General features: G+C 45.6%; 1 protein-coding gene across 3 annotated transcripts in view; it reads left to right on the top strand.

The window, feature by feature from the left end:
- IRAG1 (inositol 1,4,5-triphosphate receptor associated 1) overlaps positions 1-18,073 on the top strand; it is a 112,617-nt gene that overhangs the window by 49,114 nt on the left and 45,430 nt on the right. Inside the window, exons 3-10 of one of the 3 annotated variants that reach the window (XM_008151034.2) lie at positions 26-126; positions 1,226-1,296; positions 3,590-3,763; positions 4,824-4,901; positions 5,653-5,705; positions 5,916-5,960; positions 6,987-7,604; positions 9,717-9,795. In XM_008151034.2, the coding sequence (XP_008149256.2) occupies positions 26-126; positions 1,226-1,296; positions 3,590-3,763; positions 4,824-4,901; positions 5,653-5,705; positions 5,916-5,960; positions 6,987-7,604; positions 9,717-9,795 (1,219 nt within the window). Of the gene's footprint in view, positions 1-25; positions 127-1,225; positions 1,297-3,589; positions 3,764-4,823; positions 4,902-5,652; positions 5,706-5,912; positions 5,961-6,986; positions 7,605-9,716; positions 9,796-18,073 lie in introns of all 3 variants that reach the window. The other 2 variants (XM_028159861.2, XM_054724941.1) reach the window with 2 other exon arrangements.

The following is an 18,073-nucleotide window of genomic DNA, read 5'->3' as shown; positions in this document are numbered from 1 at the left end:
CTCTGTTTTCATTCTAAACCACTAGGGCTCTCCCACCGCAGGAATATCTTGCAGTCCACCCACGATCGTCCTGACTGGGGATGCCAGTTCACCGGAAGGAGAAACTGACAAAAACCTGGCCAACAGGTACATCCCAGGTGTCTGATCTTTGTGCTGTGAAGAACAACATTTCCTAGCACACAGGGATTAGACAGCTATATTTTTATAAATCTTTCCTTCTTTCTTGAATCATTTTATTGATGAAAATACAGTCATGCCAGTTTTCAAAATGTGAGAGAGAGATTGGGATTTTTCCATTATCTTCCCCCCTCCCCAAATTATTTTTCTTCTCCTGGATTTGGCTCTTTGCACCCTGCTATCCTTTTAAAAAAGCACAAATCACAGCATAGGAGCTTCCTGTATAACTGCCCAGATATTTGCAAACAGACCTGAAGGGTGTGAGTCTCTGACTATAGAATCCTTCCCCTGGCCAGGGTGGGTTCTGGGTGGAGAATGATCTCTTGGAAGAGACATTGGTTCACATGCACAGGAATGTCACTGCCTTGGTTTTACACAGCACTAGCCCATGCATTAATCTAGCTAGAATGAGATTGTCTAAATACAATTCACAAAATGTTACACAGGTAATTCTCATACAGATATATAGTGAGCATGTGTCAAAGATATATCCAACTCATTGATGTGGGACCCGTCAGGGTAACAAAGCCAGTTCAAAGGAGGATATAAGAAATGGATATATATAATCAGCGAGGAGGAAAAGAATGCTGGAATAAAGCTGGTAAGTTAAATATGAAACAGGTTAATGCTCTACTGGACAATAAAATCCTATTTTTATCTTTTCTCCTTAGCAGAAATCATATGCATCTCTACAATTACTTATATTTTATGAGTTTTCTATGAGTCAGATGTCCATTCAGTCAGAGCCCTAATACACAGCAAGTAGTCAAAGTTACATATCATTAGGGCAGTGGTTTGGAAACTTCAGCATGCAGCAGAGTGCCCTGGGGAGCCTGGTCAATTGCAGGTGGCTGGGCCTCACCCTCAGAGTTTCTGATCCAGTAGGTCTGGGGTAGAGCCTGAGAATTTGCATTTCTAACAAGTTCCCAAACTTAGAAAGCCTGTAAGATGATGCACTCATATGACTCTGAAAAAAGATACAGGCATCTGTTTGCCTGTTTCCAACCTGTGGATCAATTTTCTTAACAAGATGGCTCCATTCTTTCAGAGCTCACAGTCCCCACCGGAGGCTTTCTCACCGACACTTGAAGGTTTCCACTGCTCCGCTGACTTCTGTGGGTAAGGGCTAGGCCAACTCACCTTACTTCTGCAACCAGAGATAGGGGTCCAGCTGAAAGTGTGTTTGAGTAGGAAGACTGAGGCCTGGTAGTTTGACCGGGCTGGGCCCCTTGCCCTCTCTGCTCCTCAGGCAAGCCCATCCCTATGAGCCCTATAGGACAAAGTCAATCAGCCACTCAGTGTTGGTGCCCAAAAGAAGTATGATGTGTCATCTCAGTTTCTTTTGGTAAAAAGACAAGACCAGGGTGTGAAGAGGAAAGAGAGGAAGTCAAAGAGATATAGAACAGCTGTGTGAGGCTCAATTTCAGGGCTCAGGGAGGACAGTCCTCTGCCCCTCAGGTAGGCATGAGCCTGAATGCAAGACTACCTACCTCAAATGGTCCCTCAGAGCCTACGATGGACCATCAGAGCACAGTTTTTTAAAAAATAGATATTTTATTGATTTTTTACAGAGAGGAAGGGAGAGGGATAGAGAGTTAGAAACATTGATGAGAGAGAAACATCCATCAGCTGCCTCCTGCACACTCCCTACTGGGTATGTGCCCGCAACTAAGGTACATGCCCTTGACCAGAATCAAACCTGGGACCCTTCAGTCTGCACGCCGACGCTCTATCCACTGAGCCAAACAGGTTAGGGCCAGAGCACAGTTTTGATGCAGACTTGGTCCCTGCTTTCATATTGCTCAGAGTATATGAAGAGACTGAGAAGTGAACAGATATAATCAGGACACTGTATTGTAAGGCCCTTTATACAACTGTTAAGGAAACAGGGGCAGGAAGGGGCCCAATTCTCCCTGGGGAGGGAAGTTTGGGTAGGTATTTCAGAGGAGAGAGTATTTGAGTTACACCTTAGCAAGTTGGAGAGATAGACAAGAGGGAGGGTAGGTGTTGCCTTCCAGGTAGAAGAAGGACCATGCTGGGGAGCAGAAGCCATAACAGAGCAACTGAATGTTCAGCTGTGTGTATCAGTCAGGGCTCTCATGTGATAGAAACCCAACTCAAACTAGCTTAAACCAAAGAAAATGAAAACGAATAAAAGCCAGGGCTTGTGGTTTCAGGTAGCACTGAATCCAGATGCTCAAGTTGGATCATCAATAATTGTCCCATCCCATCTCTCAAGTCCCCTCTCTTCTTGGGAAATGGCTACCAACAACTTCAGGCTTACTTCCCATCATTGGAAAGAGAGTTCCTCTTCCCCATTATCCAATACAATTCCCAGGATTGCCTCTCATTGAACTCCCATGGCTATCCTGCACCAATCACTGTGGCTGGGGTATTGAATTCACTGACTGGCTGAGGATGGTACACAGTCCCATTCCTGGCACTTGAAGTGAGGTGGGAGGTAGGATTAGCTCCTTCCTGACGTAATTGAGATGAAGAGGGATTTCACTCAATGCAGATTGGGAAGCTATAAACAGAAGGGGGAATGGAGGCTGGAGAGTCATCATGGGAGTGGCCTCAGGAGGAGTACATGGGGTCAGCAAAAGTGGCTGGGCCCAGTTTGACATTGGACATCATTCCATGAGGAATCCTGATGAGGTGAGACAGGAGCATTGCATGGTTGGATATGGCTCTCAGCAAGATCACCGTGATAGGCACTGAAGGATGAGATGGAGGTGATAGCCTGGAGGTGGGGGCAGGGGGTTGAAATGTCTGATATAACTGTACAGGTAAAAGCTCATGAGCAAGAATGGAGATGAGAGGCACATTCCAGAGATAGGTACCCATACAGCATAAATGATGATCAGGACTTGATGACCAGTTGGTTGGACGTGGGGGATTGAGGAAGAGGGAGGAATGTGGAGTGACTCCCATATTTCTGAGCAGCTGGGTGTCATTCACCCAGAGAAGAAACAGTTTTGAACAAGAATGGAGGTAAACAGTGTGAGTGGAGGAAAGAAAGGAGAGAAGGTGGCCATGGGATTGTGTGTTTGGCCCATGAGCTCACTAGCTTGTTGAAGAAACATAGACCTAAAAGAAGAACATGCTAGCAGGGCAGATAGCACAGAGTGGGGCTCCTGCTGGCCTTCCCTAACAGCGGAGATCAGGATAGTACTGGGAACCTAGGTGGCTTCATGACCATTTGTGACAGAGGACCTGCCACAGCCACAGGATAGGAGCCACAGGGGCTAGACCTGCTGAGGAAGCCCTGTCTGTCCCCACACAGCCCTCTCCATAACCCAGTACTGGGCCCAGGCGAGGTCTGGCTGGCCAAGTCTGCTCTGGGCAGCATCCCTGGGCTGGGGCATGGAGTAGCAGGGACTCTCACCCTGTGCTCACCCTCCCTCTGCAGACCCTGCGGGGCATGTCATTGACCTGGTAAATGACCAGCTGCCAGACATCAGCATCTCAGAGGAGGACAAGAAGAAAAACCTGGCGCTGCTGGAGGAAGCCAAGTTGGTGAGTGAGCGATTCCTGACCCGACGTGGGAGGAAGTCCAGGAGCAGCCCCGGAGACTCTCCGTCAGGTAGGATGCTCATGGGCTGCCCTGAGCCCCTCTGAGGAGGGATTGGGGGGGGATAGCCAAGCCTGGTTGCACTGGAAGCCCTGCTTTGAATTGTCTGCCCCCAGCCTCTAGGCACAGGAGGACTGAGTCTTGTGGAGAGGTTCTAATGAGGCCCCATTTCAGAAGCTCCAAAATATTGACCCAACTCTAGCCCAGAAAACTCTGCTTTTTGTTTTTGGGGCCTTTGTGTGACCATTGTGGCTTCCGGTTTCTATGAGAAATGTCTGCCCATATGAAACCCATGAACTTAACAGGAGCTCCCTCAGCTCTGAATCTTTGCGTGGAGAGAAATCCTCTGTGTGATGCCTGTGTGTGCAGACTCCTGGGTCAGCCTGCATGGACAGAGTCTGCATGACTTCCCACACCTTCCCCAGGAGGTCCTGTTCTATGGGCACCTCCCCAGCAAATGTCTGGAATGGCCAGCACTGGGCGCCCTCTCCCTGATTTCCAGCTGGGGCCCCTGGGAAGGATCCGAGGCACTGTGGGGAAGGGGAAGGGGATGGTGGTCTTTGGAGTCTTCATGGAATTTCTGGATTAGAAGGAAGGTTTTCCTGGGCCTAAAGTCTACCCTGATACACCTTTGGCTAAAGTCCCTCTTTTTCCTGAACACAGAGTTGAGGCAAATTTTAGACAAGTCTGAATGTACTTAGAAGGCAAGGGGAGCCTCTGAAATCAGGGCCATCCTGTCATGTCTGGGAGGTAGTTTTTGGAGCTATATCTGCCAAGCAATGGCAGGTCCTCTGTTTCTAGAAGGTGCTTTGAAGTCAGGTCAGGCCAGGCAGGCTGAGGAGTGAGACTCCAATCCTCACCCCTGCAGGTGACCCAGTGCCCCCTCTGTTGGGCTGGCAGCAGGGAGGCATTGAGCTGTGGTAGGATCTTTTTACGACAGTGCAGAACCAGCTCCTGATCTCAATGAGGCAGACCCAGTTCCCAGAGGTCAGAAGTTCCTGAAAGCATGTATGTGTTAAGCAGAAGTCCTAAACCTTCACTAAAACTGGCCAATTTGTGTCTGTCTCAACAGCTGTTTCCCCAAACCTCAGCCCCAGAGCTTCTCCTACATCCTCTCGGAGCAACTCACTCACCATCCCCACGCTGCCTGGTGAGGTCCTGCCCCCTTGGCATTTCCTGCCCTGTTTCTTCCTTTGGGTGGCAGCTCAGCTCCTCCCTTGGCCTGACCACAAGGCCTACCATCTTGCAGGCTTCCCAGGTAGACCCTCTGTTTGGCCCCTTCTCCAGGGGCTCCCAGCTGGGCCTGGCTGGGCTGCCTCAGACGTAGGAAATAATATGTTACTTTGGGGTTTTGAGCTAATGTGGGGAGACAGGTTTAGCCCAGGATGAGGTAGGTTGTGAGAGGGGGCTATGGCTTGCATTCTTTGCCTATAGAGAAGTCAGAGAGAGAGAGTTCATTTCAGAGCTTATTTGGAAAGGCCTCTATTTGAGCCACTCTTTGCTTTTTGGTTTCTTTTCTTTCATTAGGCTGTGTTCTGGGCCACACCCTCAGACCAGCAGGGGGAGGAGGGTGCCAGGGAGAACAGCCTGCTCATGTCAGAGCTGTGGGGCAAGCTCAGGCTCAGGCCAGGCTGCCTGGGTTCAGATCCCAGTGCTGACATTTCCTGTGTGACTTAGACCTCCCTCTGCCTCATTTGCCTTGTGTGGTTTCTGTGATGACTAAATGAGGATTCAGCACAGAACCTGGCATGTAAGAGGCATTCAACAAATCGTGGCGTTACTGGCTCCCAGACCTGGGGGAGATGAGGGAGGACGTTCTGGGGAGGTAGATGTGCTTTGCTAAAGGAACAGCTGAGGTGTGGGGTGCTGGATAGCTCTCAGCAGTGTCTGGACCATTCCAGGTTTGGATGCCTGCAGTGGCCCACAGCCCCCTCTGCCTGGAGCACCAGCACAGGTAACAAGGGCCCCATTGAGTTTTCTATGCCATCTTGTCTCTCCTCTTACTCGTTAACCCTGAGAGGCCCTTCACAACCCACTGAAGTGAGGGTGCTGGGTGGGGGAGGCACCTACACCACTGCTAGAAATACCCCTCGTTGGGGGTATTCGAAGAGGAGATATGGTCCCTTCACATCACTGACTGACTTGTGTTTAATTTCTCCAGCAGAAGGGGGATGAGGCCGAAGTCTCTTCACATCACCTTGGCGAGCCTGTGAGTTTGAGCTCTGCCCAGTTTGGGTGCGGGAGACACAGTGTCCTAGCAGCCTAGGCTGGCCCCAGGCAGCTAGGAGTGGGTGGACATGAGTGGATGGTCAAGGCTGGGGAAGCAAGAAAGTTGCTCTGCCCCATTGTGACAGGAAATCTGAGGTGGGGGTGGATGAGAAGGCAGGATTCCAGGGGGTGACCTCCATGGTGGTCCTGCCTGTAGCCCTGCACCCCAGCCAGGCTGCTGGCCAGAGACCGGGGGGCCTCGGGGCCCAGCAGGAGCCCGGCAAGGCTCTTGTTCTAGTGAAACTGCAGGAAGGCTCCAGGCCCTGGTTGGAATTCTTCTTGGGGCAGCAAGGAAACCTCATCTTTTCCTCACACCTGCTCAGAGGAAAGTGCTGGAGAGGATGTTGAGGGCAGCATATACTACAGTCTCATCTAGAATGGGTCTGGGTTAGGGTCCTCTGGGGGAGTTTCAGCACACATGTAAGACCAGACACAGAGCCACATGCTCCTCACAAAGCAAGCTTCCCCTGGGAAATGAAAGGACAGTGAACCTCTGAGCAGTGAGATGTCACCCTTGCAAGAATCACCTCATTAAATATCCACAACCTCTTTTGGATTATGGAACTTTCTGAGGAATTGTTAAAAGCTATGGATTCTCTCCCCCCAAAAAATACATACAGCACACACACACAAACATGCATATATATTTACATATAATTTCAGAGGGTTCACAAACCTGATGGGAAATCTAAGCCCCTAAAAGTTAAGGGCTTTGCCAGGATCTGGGGCAACTGAGTTAAGGCCAAAACATGTGGCTCCTAGCCTTTGGGAGTTCTTGGCAGGTTTTGAATGGCAGGTCCCTGGTCCTGGGTGTTTTACAAACCTTAGGCTTCTCTGTGGGTCCTCTTTACTGGTGCAGACTTCCACCTATCTCACGCTCACACATGTCCCTTAGCAGGGTCTATGGTACCACATGTCTGCTCCCCAACCTGCCTCCAGGGTCCCCATTCTACCTTGTCTCTTTCAGAATATCCCCAAAGGGCTAGCTGACCGGAAGCAAAATGACCAGAGGAAAGTGTCTCAGGGCAGGCTGACTCCTCGCACTCCCACAGTTGAGAAGTCCAAAGAGATTGCAATAGAACAAAAGGAAAACTTTGATCCCCTCCAGTGCCCTGAGGCCATACCCAAGGGCCCAGCTTCTGGCTTAGGCAGTGTCGGGAAAATGGCCCTGAACAGCCCCCAGCCTGGCCCTGCTGAGAATGAGCTGGACAAGCCACTCCTGAAGACAGCCAGGGAGGGCAACCCTCTGCCCAGAAGTCCGGCCCAGGGCTCTGGAGGGGCAGCTCACCCGGCCCCCCAGGAAAAAGGCACAGCTGGAGAGCCAGGAGGGTCCAAGGTCGGCTCCAAAGCTGAGCTTCGGCCCCCTCCTTCCCGGCCACCCCTGCTTCGGGGGGTCTCCTGGGACAGCGGCCCTGAAGAACCTGGCCCGCGGCTGCAGCAAGTGCTTGCCAAGCTGCCCCTAGCCGAGGAAGAGAAGCGTTTTGCGGGCAAAGCTAGCAGCAAGCTGGCCAAGGTGCCTGGACTCAAAGACTTACAGATACAAGTGCAGCCCGTGAGGATGCAGAAACTGACCAAGCTCCGTGAGGTGGGTTACTGGGGGCAGCTGGGTGGGGTGTGCACTCCAGGTCCCCTCTGGGAGGAAGACCTCTGTGGGCTGAGCTGGGCCCTGGGGCAGGGCAGCTCTGGCCTGCACATGGGCCTCATGCGGCCCTAAACTTCCCCACTCTGATAAATCAGGTCCACTGAGCAGCATCTTCATAAACACCAGTTTTAGGTGCTATTACCCCACTTGCTCAGGTGAGGTCAGTGTGGGACACAGTTGCCACACAACACCACGTTCAGGGGGAGGTGGTGTGCAGAGGTACATGGGCCCTCAGTCCTGGGCCTGTTTCCCCTTCCAGCTGGAGCTGGTGGCTCATAAACAGGAAGCCCTTGATGGAGTGCCTTGTCATGCCTAGGACTGGGTTAGGCAAGGATGAAATATCTTTTCCTTTATCATGTCCCCAAGCTTTCCTTCCTGATGTCTCTTAACAAAGGGCCTCAAATCTATCCCTAAGTATAATGTTGGCCATGAGGGGCTGCTCCCCTCCTTGGTGAATTTCTTCCAGCATCCATGATGTCCCCCAACTTTCACTGGCCATCAAACCAGGCACAGTGGTCTTTCGTGGGGCTGCCACCCTATGCATGGTTGTTTGGGGGTGTCCAGATTTGGAGGAGAGAGAGGCCGGGATGTGAGGGACAGAAGAGGTCAACAGAACAAAGGAGTCTTTATCCAATCCCCACTTCGCAGAGGGCCAACACAGGCCACAGGCCAGCCAATCAGGACTCCACAGGGCAGGACCTGGCACCCCCACCGCCTGAGCTCCTTACAGAGGGGCGTGGGACAGAGAAGGAATAGAGGCACCCGGTAGCAGTCAAGCACAAGTGAGGAGGTTTCCGTGCTAGCAGGACACACTCTAGTGCTGACCACTGTCCTATTCAGAAACCTTCCGTGATGCTGAGTTGTAGGCTCAGGGGACGCTGGGGCCTGGCTGCTGATGTTAACAGTTCACACTAGTCAGCACAGGCTGGAAGGGCTGCCTGTGGTGGGCCATAGTCCCAGATCTCTGGGGAAGGTGGCACCAAGGGGGCCAGATAACCAGGTATTTGCCTTCATGGACCTCTGGCAATGAAGAGAAGAAGTCCCAGGCCACAGGCCACTCCTGCCCAATACCCCTGCAAGCTTTTCTCTGCAGCAAAGAAAACCACAAAGAATCTTGGGGCCCTATCCCACTAACCTCTGCCCTGGCAGCTGAGTACCCCCATCCCAATCCAGTGTGCTGAGAGCTGATTGTCTGTGGGCTTCTGGCTTGCTAAGGAAACAGGTAAAAAGCTCTATCCTGTGACTCCTGTTTGGGCCATCAGCTCCATCCTTTCCTGCTTTATCCAGGGGGCAAACCATTCAAGTGGCCTCTATCACACTGAAAATCTCTTAATAGCGCCAGCCACAGGGGTGAGGAGCTGGGTCAGGCATTTCCACGTAGGGGCATTGATCTGGTGCCGATGGACTTGGAGCAGGTGTGAGCCGACCTATGCTACATACTGTGGTCAGAATCCTCATCTCTCCCCCGGCTCTGTCTTCTGAGGCCCCAGGCAGGATACTGGCTGCTGAGGCAGCACTTCTCAGGCCTCATCTGTGTGGAGTCTAGTAACTCAGGCCACTGAAAATGAATGGGGGCAGGCCACAACTCCTGGGAGTGGGAGGTCACTGCCTAAAACAAAAGGGCAGGAAGCTCCAGCTGCTCAGAGCACAGCCACGAGCTCACCAAAGAATGTTTCCAGGGGCAGCCACATATCCATCCAGGCACCCTCCCTTCCCCAGAGCTCTGGGCTCTGCTTCTGTTGTTCTCCTGCCTCAGCCACAATGTGGCTGGCAGCTCATTCACCTGGAGGACCACAGGCTAATTTAAAATGCAATAGTTCTTCACTCCAGGAATGTGGTGCCACTGTGGGTTTCAGGCACCTTTGGGGGCTGGGAGAAGGGCTGGCTTTCTGGTCCCCTCAGATGCCACCTGGTCATGATTGTCCACCCACTTTGGAGGCTGTCCTGGTGTCTCCCACATTAAGTTGAGTGGCCACAGAGCCATAGACAGAACTGAGAAAAGAGTCCAGTCCGATGTCCTCATCTGAAATGTTGTCTTTTGCTTTCTCTAAAAAGGAGCACATCCTGATGAGAAATCAGAACTTAGTGGGGCTCAAGCTTCCAGAACTTAGTGAAGCGGCGGAGCAGGAAAAAGGTAGGTGGGGCCTGGCAGAGGCACTCCTCAGGCCAGAGCTGGACTCATTTTTGCCAGATCAACGTGTAAACACTAGACTTTGCATCAGAGTCTTTGTCTGTCCCAATAGTGAGTGTGGACCGTACACAGAGCAGCCCCTCGGTAAATATTTGCAGATGAATACATTAATCAGATAGTATTTCCTGCCCACTCAGAGAACCTCTAAGCTTGTCTCCTTCCAACCAACCCTCCTTCTAGATCCTGCTACTCTTCCTTGAGCCTTATCAGCACCGAGTATGCCTGGAGGGGTGACCCAGGCCTGAACTTTTGACGCTTCCTTTTTCTTTTCCTTTCACACCCAGGAAGCCACCCAAATAGAACAGTTCCTCTTTTTAAGACATCAGAGTCATCTCTTGCTTTCGAATTTGCTGCGACCACAAAGTTCAAACACCAGCCCTTCCCTCCCAGTGACTGCAAGTCCCCACCCAGCCATCCTGCCAGACTCGCCTTCTGAAAAATGAGACCCTGGGTCTTTTCCCCTAACCCCCCATCCCTGGCTCACCTCTCCTGATATCTCATATCTCATGCTACCTGTAGTCAGTCTCAGCATAGAAGCCTTCTGCTTAAGGATTGTCATATGGGCATGTCCAGGGTGCCACCAACCATGTTGGAAGACCCTGGTCTGAAATATAGTAACTAACACTTACCTATTCAATATTAACAGAAGATTCCAAGTACTAAAATTTCCAACAATGTTTTATTTTTTATTCTTATTTATTATTGTATTATTTTACTTTTTATTGAATTTATTGGGGGTGACATTGGTTAATAAAATTATATAGGTTTCAAGTGTATAATTGTATAATACATCATCTGTATATTATATGTGTACCACTTCACGCCAACAATTTTTAAAGCACTAATTTTAGAAAAAATTAAGCATCCTTAGAGGAAATATGGAAAGATTATTATATACTAATCCACTTCTAATTTTTAATTTATTAAAGCAGATTCAAAACACTAGAAAAATATTTATCTTAAAATTCTACCATAAATTCTGAAAAAGCAACAATTTCTATTTTTTCCCAGTACTTACACATATTTTTAATTTTTTTTACAACTAATTTGACAGTAGATATAACTTCCTATTCCTACTTTTAAAAGTTATTTCATAACTAATTTCATGTATTTTGACTCGTTCTCATATTTATCATTTAATGGGTACACACTATCCTTTTGTGTTGCTGTATCTATTGTTAGGGATTTCAGATGTTTACAGTTAACTATGATCAAGAGCCCTATTATAAACAGCTTTGTACTTGTAGTTTATTTTTTTCTTCCTTTAATTTACCCCCTTGGGATAAATTCTCATGCTTGAGAGTCACTGGGTCAAAGTGTAGAATCATTTGCATTTACCGAATTGCCTCCCAAGAATAAAGCTCCCTGCAAAGGCTGAGCGAGGAGCCTTTCTCCTGAGAACAAACAGCACTAGACTTTGCTTTGCTTTTTCTCCTTATTGGCTAGAATACAGTGAGAACCAGATAATCAATAATAATAAGAACTATAATGTATTATTAATATCAGTGTGAAATGCTACTTCATTATTACTTCAATTAATTTGCTAACAAGCAAGCTCAAATTTTTAAATATTTATTTCCTCCCCCCCACTTTTATTGGGTGAATTACCATTTGGATCTTGGGTGTTTTTCTGTTGTTGGTTTGTTGGTTTTTGTTGGTAATGTATATAAACTCTATACATAATAACCATTTGTTGGCTGTATTTTTCTATTTTTCATTCTATCATTTTTTTGCTTTTAAACAAGTTTTGTGTTATTTTAGAGAAATCAAAGTTTTTATAAAATTTTTTTTGCCTCTCTTTTCCTTTGAGAAGTCTTCCCTTATTTCATTTAAATCATTATAAAACCATTAATTCTCTTTAATTGGGACAATAAGTCTATTTTCTACTAGTTTGTCTATAGTTTGATCTATTTATATTGTTTTTCTAATATCTCTGAAATTTATTTTACCATAGATATTTGAAGATTTAAGACCCTGTTACCTCAATCATATTTTAATAATTTTATTTCTTATTTAGATAAGTATATACCACATTCTTTTTAAAAATATTTTTATTTATTTCAGAGGGAAAGAGAGAGATAGAAATACCAATGATGCGAGAGAATCATTGATTGGCTGCCTCCTGCACGTCCCCCCCTTGACCGGAATCAAACCTGGGACCCTTCAGTCCGCAGGCCTACACTCTATCCACTGAGCCAAACCAGCTAGGGCTACTACATTCTTTTTTTATATATTCCAAAGACTAGCTCTGAGCCTTTGATTCTGTTTTATTCTGACCAGAACTGCATCATTTTAATTACTGCTGCCTTGTCATATGTTCTAGTGTGCAGTGGGGTTACTTGTCCCCTATTGCTCTTCTTTTTCAGAATATTCATTATATCCTAGATGCAAAGACTCAGTTAAATTAATGGAAAACAACTGGACAAGAAGTCAGGAGATCTGAGTTCATGTCCCCAGTCCAGACACATATTAACAAAGTCTTTAAATATTTTCCTCACCCTCTGTGGGTCTCCACTTCTTGTTGGATTAGATGACCTAAGATTCAAGGATTCCAGGTCCTTTCCAGTTTGCTTCCTAGTTACCAAATTCTTTAAGTGAAATTTATACCATTTTATACATTTTAATTGTGATTGCTCGAAAGCTGCACATTGGATTCATAACTGTCCAAGTTTTGTTTGTTGCAGTTTATAGATTATTAAATTATTTAATTTGCAAACATTTAGTTCTCATTCAGGCACATGGTTTATCCCTCTATTAATTTAGGTATTCCTTTCTTTTTCTCTAAAATATGTGTCTCCCGCCCTGACCAGTTTGGCTCAGTGGATAGAGCGTCGGCCTGCGGACTCAGGGGTCCCAGGTTCGATTCCGGTCAAGGGCATGTACCTTGGTTGTAGGGGGTGTGCAGGAGGCAGCTGATTGATGTTTCTCTCTCATATGTGTTTCTAACTCTCTCTCCCTCTCCCTTCCTCTCTGTAAAAAATCAATAAAATATATATTTAAAAAATAAATAAAATAAAATATAGGTCTCCCATCTCTCTTATTGGGGCATGTTGTACCTGATTGATATTTTTTATTATTTATGAAGAAGACTCTTTTTTCATTAGATTTTTCTAGTTGATAGTGGCATAGATGAATGCTGCTTGGTTATTATACATATTTTTACCATTGGCCCTCACAAGCAGGTATAGGGCAGATTTAGCATTCCTGTACTGAATGGCACATAGTTTAGATACTCTAGCCTTCATGGCAAAAAGATATCTTGTATGATATTATTATCAAATGGGAGAGGGTGATTACTATAGTGATTAAAGGGCATAATTACTATAATTAGAGTGATTAATAGGATTTGACAATATTTCACATAATGCTCACAACAACTCTGGGACGTGGGCCTTATTATACCCATTTTACAAAGGAGGAAATTGAGGCTCAGGGAGGACATGTTCACATGGTTAGTAATTGCTGAAGCCAGGACTAGAACCCAGATATATCTAAATCCAAAGACTCTTGACCACCTTGCAGAATGCCTTTCTTTTTCTGATTCAATCTTTGTATTTTATCAAATTCATTATTTGTCTTTGTTGTGTGATTGTGTGAAATGTATGTGTATTTTTCTTCTGTATCTATACATGTTTTATTACTGTGTAACATTCTCTAATGTGATAATGGTGATAAGAAGAACACTGCCCTGGTTTCTGTTTATGATTGAATTGTTTTTGTGTTTTTCTTTTAAGGATCATGTTGTGTCTGATTATTAAACAAATGCACTATTTTAATTTTTATATATTATTTCATATTAATATTATTTTATATTATAAAATAGAAAAAGATAGAATATGTAATCTTTTATTATATATCATACTAGTAGCCCTGTGCATGAATCTGTGTGCCAGTAGCTCACCAGTAGCTCGCTGCTCCACCCTCCTGTAGCTCCCCTGCACCCCTTCATAGCTTGCTGCCCTGCCCCCTCCTGTAGCTCTCTGGCACTCACTGCCCCACCCTCCTGCTGATTGGTGATCTGGTCATTACGTGGTTGGTTGTTATGCTTCATGGCGTAACGGAGCACCATTTGCATATTACATCTTTATTACATAGGACTTTATTTTTCCATTTTATTTTATATATTATATTCTATATATTTCTTATAGTTTATGTTTTTATTTTTACTTTAAGGAAACATTCTTCTATTGCAAGTTTCAAGATTTGTGTTAAACTTTATCAGGTTGCTTTGGATATGTATTGAAAGAATAATGTAATTTTGTCATTTAATATATCAATGAATAATTTTCTCTATATAGAAATAAACCCTTGTGGTTCTGGAATAAGAAGAGTTCTTGTTATCTAGGGGGACAGAGATTAGAGAAACAAACATTCCATTTCATACTGTGATAGATTTTATAAGGAAGAAGGATCTGGAGGTGCTGGAAAAATCTTTCCTAGAAAAGTGACATTTGAGTAGATACATAAAGACTGAATGGGAGGGGCAAGGGCACTTGAGGTAGAGGCAACAGCATGTGCTGAGTCTAAGGAGGAGGAATGAGTTGTTGAATATTCCAAGTTGCTGGAGAGGGTTAACTACAGAGGGTGTTGTAGGTCCTACTATGGATTCTAATGCTCGTCCTAAGAATAGCTGAACTGGGTTTGCATTTCAGAGATTTCTCTGGCTTGTGGCCAGTGGATTGAGCTGGGAAAGGGACTCAGGGGTGCAGACCGAGCGAAGAGATGGGAAGCTATTGAGATAGCCAGGGGACCTGATTACGACAGCTGGGACAAGGCCTCCGTGGTGGCAGGGCCTGAGCCCTTTTCATCTCTGCATCCCCAGCAGTCAGCCCTGGAACTGGCTCACAGTCAGTCTTACATCTTTGGCTTGAAATGACCTCCAAATGATCCTACATCCTATGAGACTCAAACATCCTACAAGTGGTCCCTGTGAAGAGAACTGGAGAGACCACATGCAAAAGCCGCCCCCTCTCCTACCCATGGTCCTCAGAAACTAAAGAAGAGCCAAAGTTCGTAAGACTCTGGAATGTTCTGATAAGGATCTTCCCCATATCCCAGAGGAACAGCAAACTATCATAAGAGACTCGCGTTTACTCCATGAGCTCATATGCACTGCCGTATTTAGAGCCTGTTAAAGGGTCAGCCTCTCCAGCTCTCAGGGAGGCCTCCCAAACTCATTTGTCCTGGATACAGAAGGAATGCAGCTCTTTGACAGGGCTTTCAGAATGTAGGGAAAAGAAGACAGAACTCTGCAGATATCAATCAAAACACACGTGGTTGCCCACCATGTCTCCAGCAATGTCCTAAACACTGTGGAACACAGAGTACAACATCCCACTTAGCTGGCAAGATAGAGTTCCACAACCTTGATGGTAGGAATTAAAATATGTGTCAGGATTCTGTTAGATTAGAATAAAGACCAGTATCACATAAAAACATTGTATGAGCTGAGTGAAGTAGGTACTGTCATACCCATTTTATAGCTGAGCAAACTGAGGTATCTAGAGAACAAGAAACTTGCCCAAGGCTATGCAGGTGGCAAGTGGTGAAGCTAAAGCTCTTAACCACACAGTCTCTAAAAATTAGAGAAAATAGGACGCAGGATGCATGTACTGAACACCTTCCATGGTTAATTTTCATTTTTAAAATTTGGTGTTTATAAGAGTCAAATTCATTTATCTGATCATTTGACTTCTGAGATCCATCTTGTTCCCTACCAGCCTTGGAGAGCAAGGTGTTGCTGTACACGGAGGCAAGAACCTGGAGGAAGAAGCCACCAGTAGTGGTAGTAAGTCAGGACAGGTTTCCAGGAGGAGAGCTTTGAGACAAGGAAGAGAAGGCAGAGGGAATAGCAGGAGCAAAGGAATGCAGGCATCTTCTAGTGCTTGGCATGTCCTGGGAACAGAAGAAATCCATTTGAGTTCTGATAAGGATGTACCTTATGTCCCAGAGAGATGGACAGTGAGGGTGGAGCGTGGGTGGGAATCAGGGAGAGTGAAGGTTTTGAGGGGCAATGAATGAGTTTGAACTTTATTCAGGATCTCTTGTAAAGCCAGAGAAGTCTGCAGGTAAGGAAGCATCAGGATAAAAATTGAGTTTGAGAATAATTTGGGACACATTATGAAATCTGGCCTATAAAAGAAGAGTCTGAAGGCAGGGAGACCAGGTAAGAGGGTATGGAAACAGCCTGGTGAGGTGATGAGACTGTAGACTGAGATGGACAGGTGGGGTTGTGAGGACAGGTTTAAGAGCTATTTGGAGGTCAGCTTGGCAGGACTTGGTGAGGATATAAGGTAGAGAGGGAGACCAGGAAGACCACCAGACATCTGTCTGCATGGCTGAGGGGGTGATGGGGTCATTAATCAGGATTGGGAGCGCAGAGACGCTCCCTTGAGAATGAAGACCGTGAGTTTGAGTTTGGACACGTTGAATGTCCTTAGGGATGCCACAATCTGACAGACCTGGTTTTGCAACCTAGCTCTCAGCTAACTAGTTGGGACCCTGGGGAATCTACTTAACTTAGCTGAGCCTCAGTTTCCTAGCTTGCAGTTTCCCCTGAAAATGAGCTTAGCAATATTTACTTTGCAGAGCTGTTGTAAGGAAGAATGAGGAAGTGTGCCTAATGCATAGTTGATGTTCAATAAATGGTAGCAGTTGAAATGGCTTTTATTATCCTGATCCAGGTGGCAATGCCTACGAAGTGGGTGGGTTTTTGGACCTGGATGTTGATAGAGGTGTGGGCTGAGGCAGAGACAAGCATTAAACGGGCAGTCCTTCCAGATACCCCAGTCTGGGCTCTGAGTCCTCTGTCTTAGGGAAGGAAAAGGCTCCCTAAGAACACTGACCTGAAGAAAGTTTATCCCCATCTAGAAGGTTTGGCCTTTTGGGGGTGATTCTGGAGCTCAGAGCACCTTTAACTACAATCTCCAAAAGTTACTTTTCCAAGTTCCTGAGATTGCCAGAAACAAATGTTTTCATTGGAATGAGCTAGTATAGACAGATATTTTAAAAATAACTTTACTGCTTTTGTTAAAAATAACCACATGTTCATTATTTTAAAATTCAAGTAATAGTGAAAAATACAAATAAGAAAGTAAAAACAGCTTACACCAAATGTCCCCTTCTCCATAAATATAGGAGGAGGAAGGGAGGAAGGAGAAAGATTATGTTAGATTGCTAGAAATACTTTTTAAAAAAAACACCAAGGTATTCAAATTTAACTGAATTTCAATTAAAGTGAATTGAAACTGTAGGACTTGCTGAATTTTGGTAATTGCTTCCTCCAAAAAAAAAAGTGATTAGTTTTTAAAAATATATGTATTTTATTGATTTCCTACAGAGAGGAAGGGAGAGGGATAGAGAGTTAGAAACATCGATGAGAGAGAAACATTGATCAGCTGCCTCCTGCACACTCCCTACTGGGTATGTGCCCACAACCAAGGCACATGCCCTTGACCGGAATTGAACCTGGGATCCTTGAGTCTGCAGGCTGACACTCTATCCACTGAGCCAAACCAGTCAGGGCAAGAGATTAGTTTTTAAAAGTTTAAAATATATATTATTAAATGTATTAGGGTTTGAAATCATTGAGGTACTTATTTTACATCACGTTTCAAATTTGAATTGACTTCCCACAGGAAAAGATGAAATGGTAGCATTTCTTCCCACCTTTATTATTTCTTCCTACCTTTTACTTCAACACATACAAATGCAAATGATTTTTATATTAAGTTTATAACCTTTACATATTCATTCTGTAGCCATAATTTCCATAGTTGCTTAAGCCTTAAACTGATATGTAAAAGGACGTAATGCTCATCACTAATCCCTTTACTATGGCTGCTCATCCCCAATTTTATGATTTTAATTTATCTCTTGTTTAGCTGGATTTCATTATTCAATAGTTTTCCTAGAAGGGCTCAGAGGTGCTATGTTCCCTGAATTCTTACATGTTTGAAAATGTTGTCTTTAATTCTTGAAGGACAGTGTGGTTATAAATTTGGAGTCATTCTTTTCTTCAGAACTTTGTGAATGCTATACTGTATTCAATGTTGTAGAGAAGTCTGGGACCAGCTGATTTCCAGCACTCCAGTCCTTACGTCTCCCTGTAGATGTCTTATTCTCCTGTGAGGGTGTTAGAGAAGAATTTTATCTATAAGAATAAAAGCGTAATATGCTAATTAGACCAGACGTCCTTCCAGACGACCTTCTGGACAAAGCC

The sequence above is a fragment of the Eptesicus fuscus genome, chromosome 13, assembly GCF_027574615.1.
Source record: "Eptesicus fuscus isolate TK198812 chromosome 13, DD_ASM_mEF_20220401, whole genome shotgun sequence".
NCBI lineage: Eukaryota > Metazoa > Chordata > Mammalia > Chiroptera > Vespertilionidae > Eptesicus > Eptesicus fuscus.
Note: the sequence above shows the minus strand (reverse complement) of the source record. Positions and strands in the feature narration are given on the sequence as shown.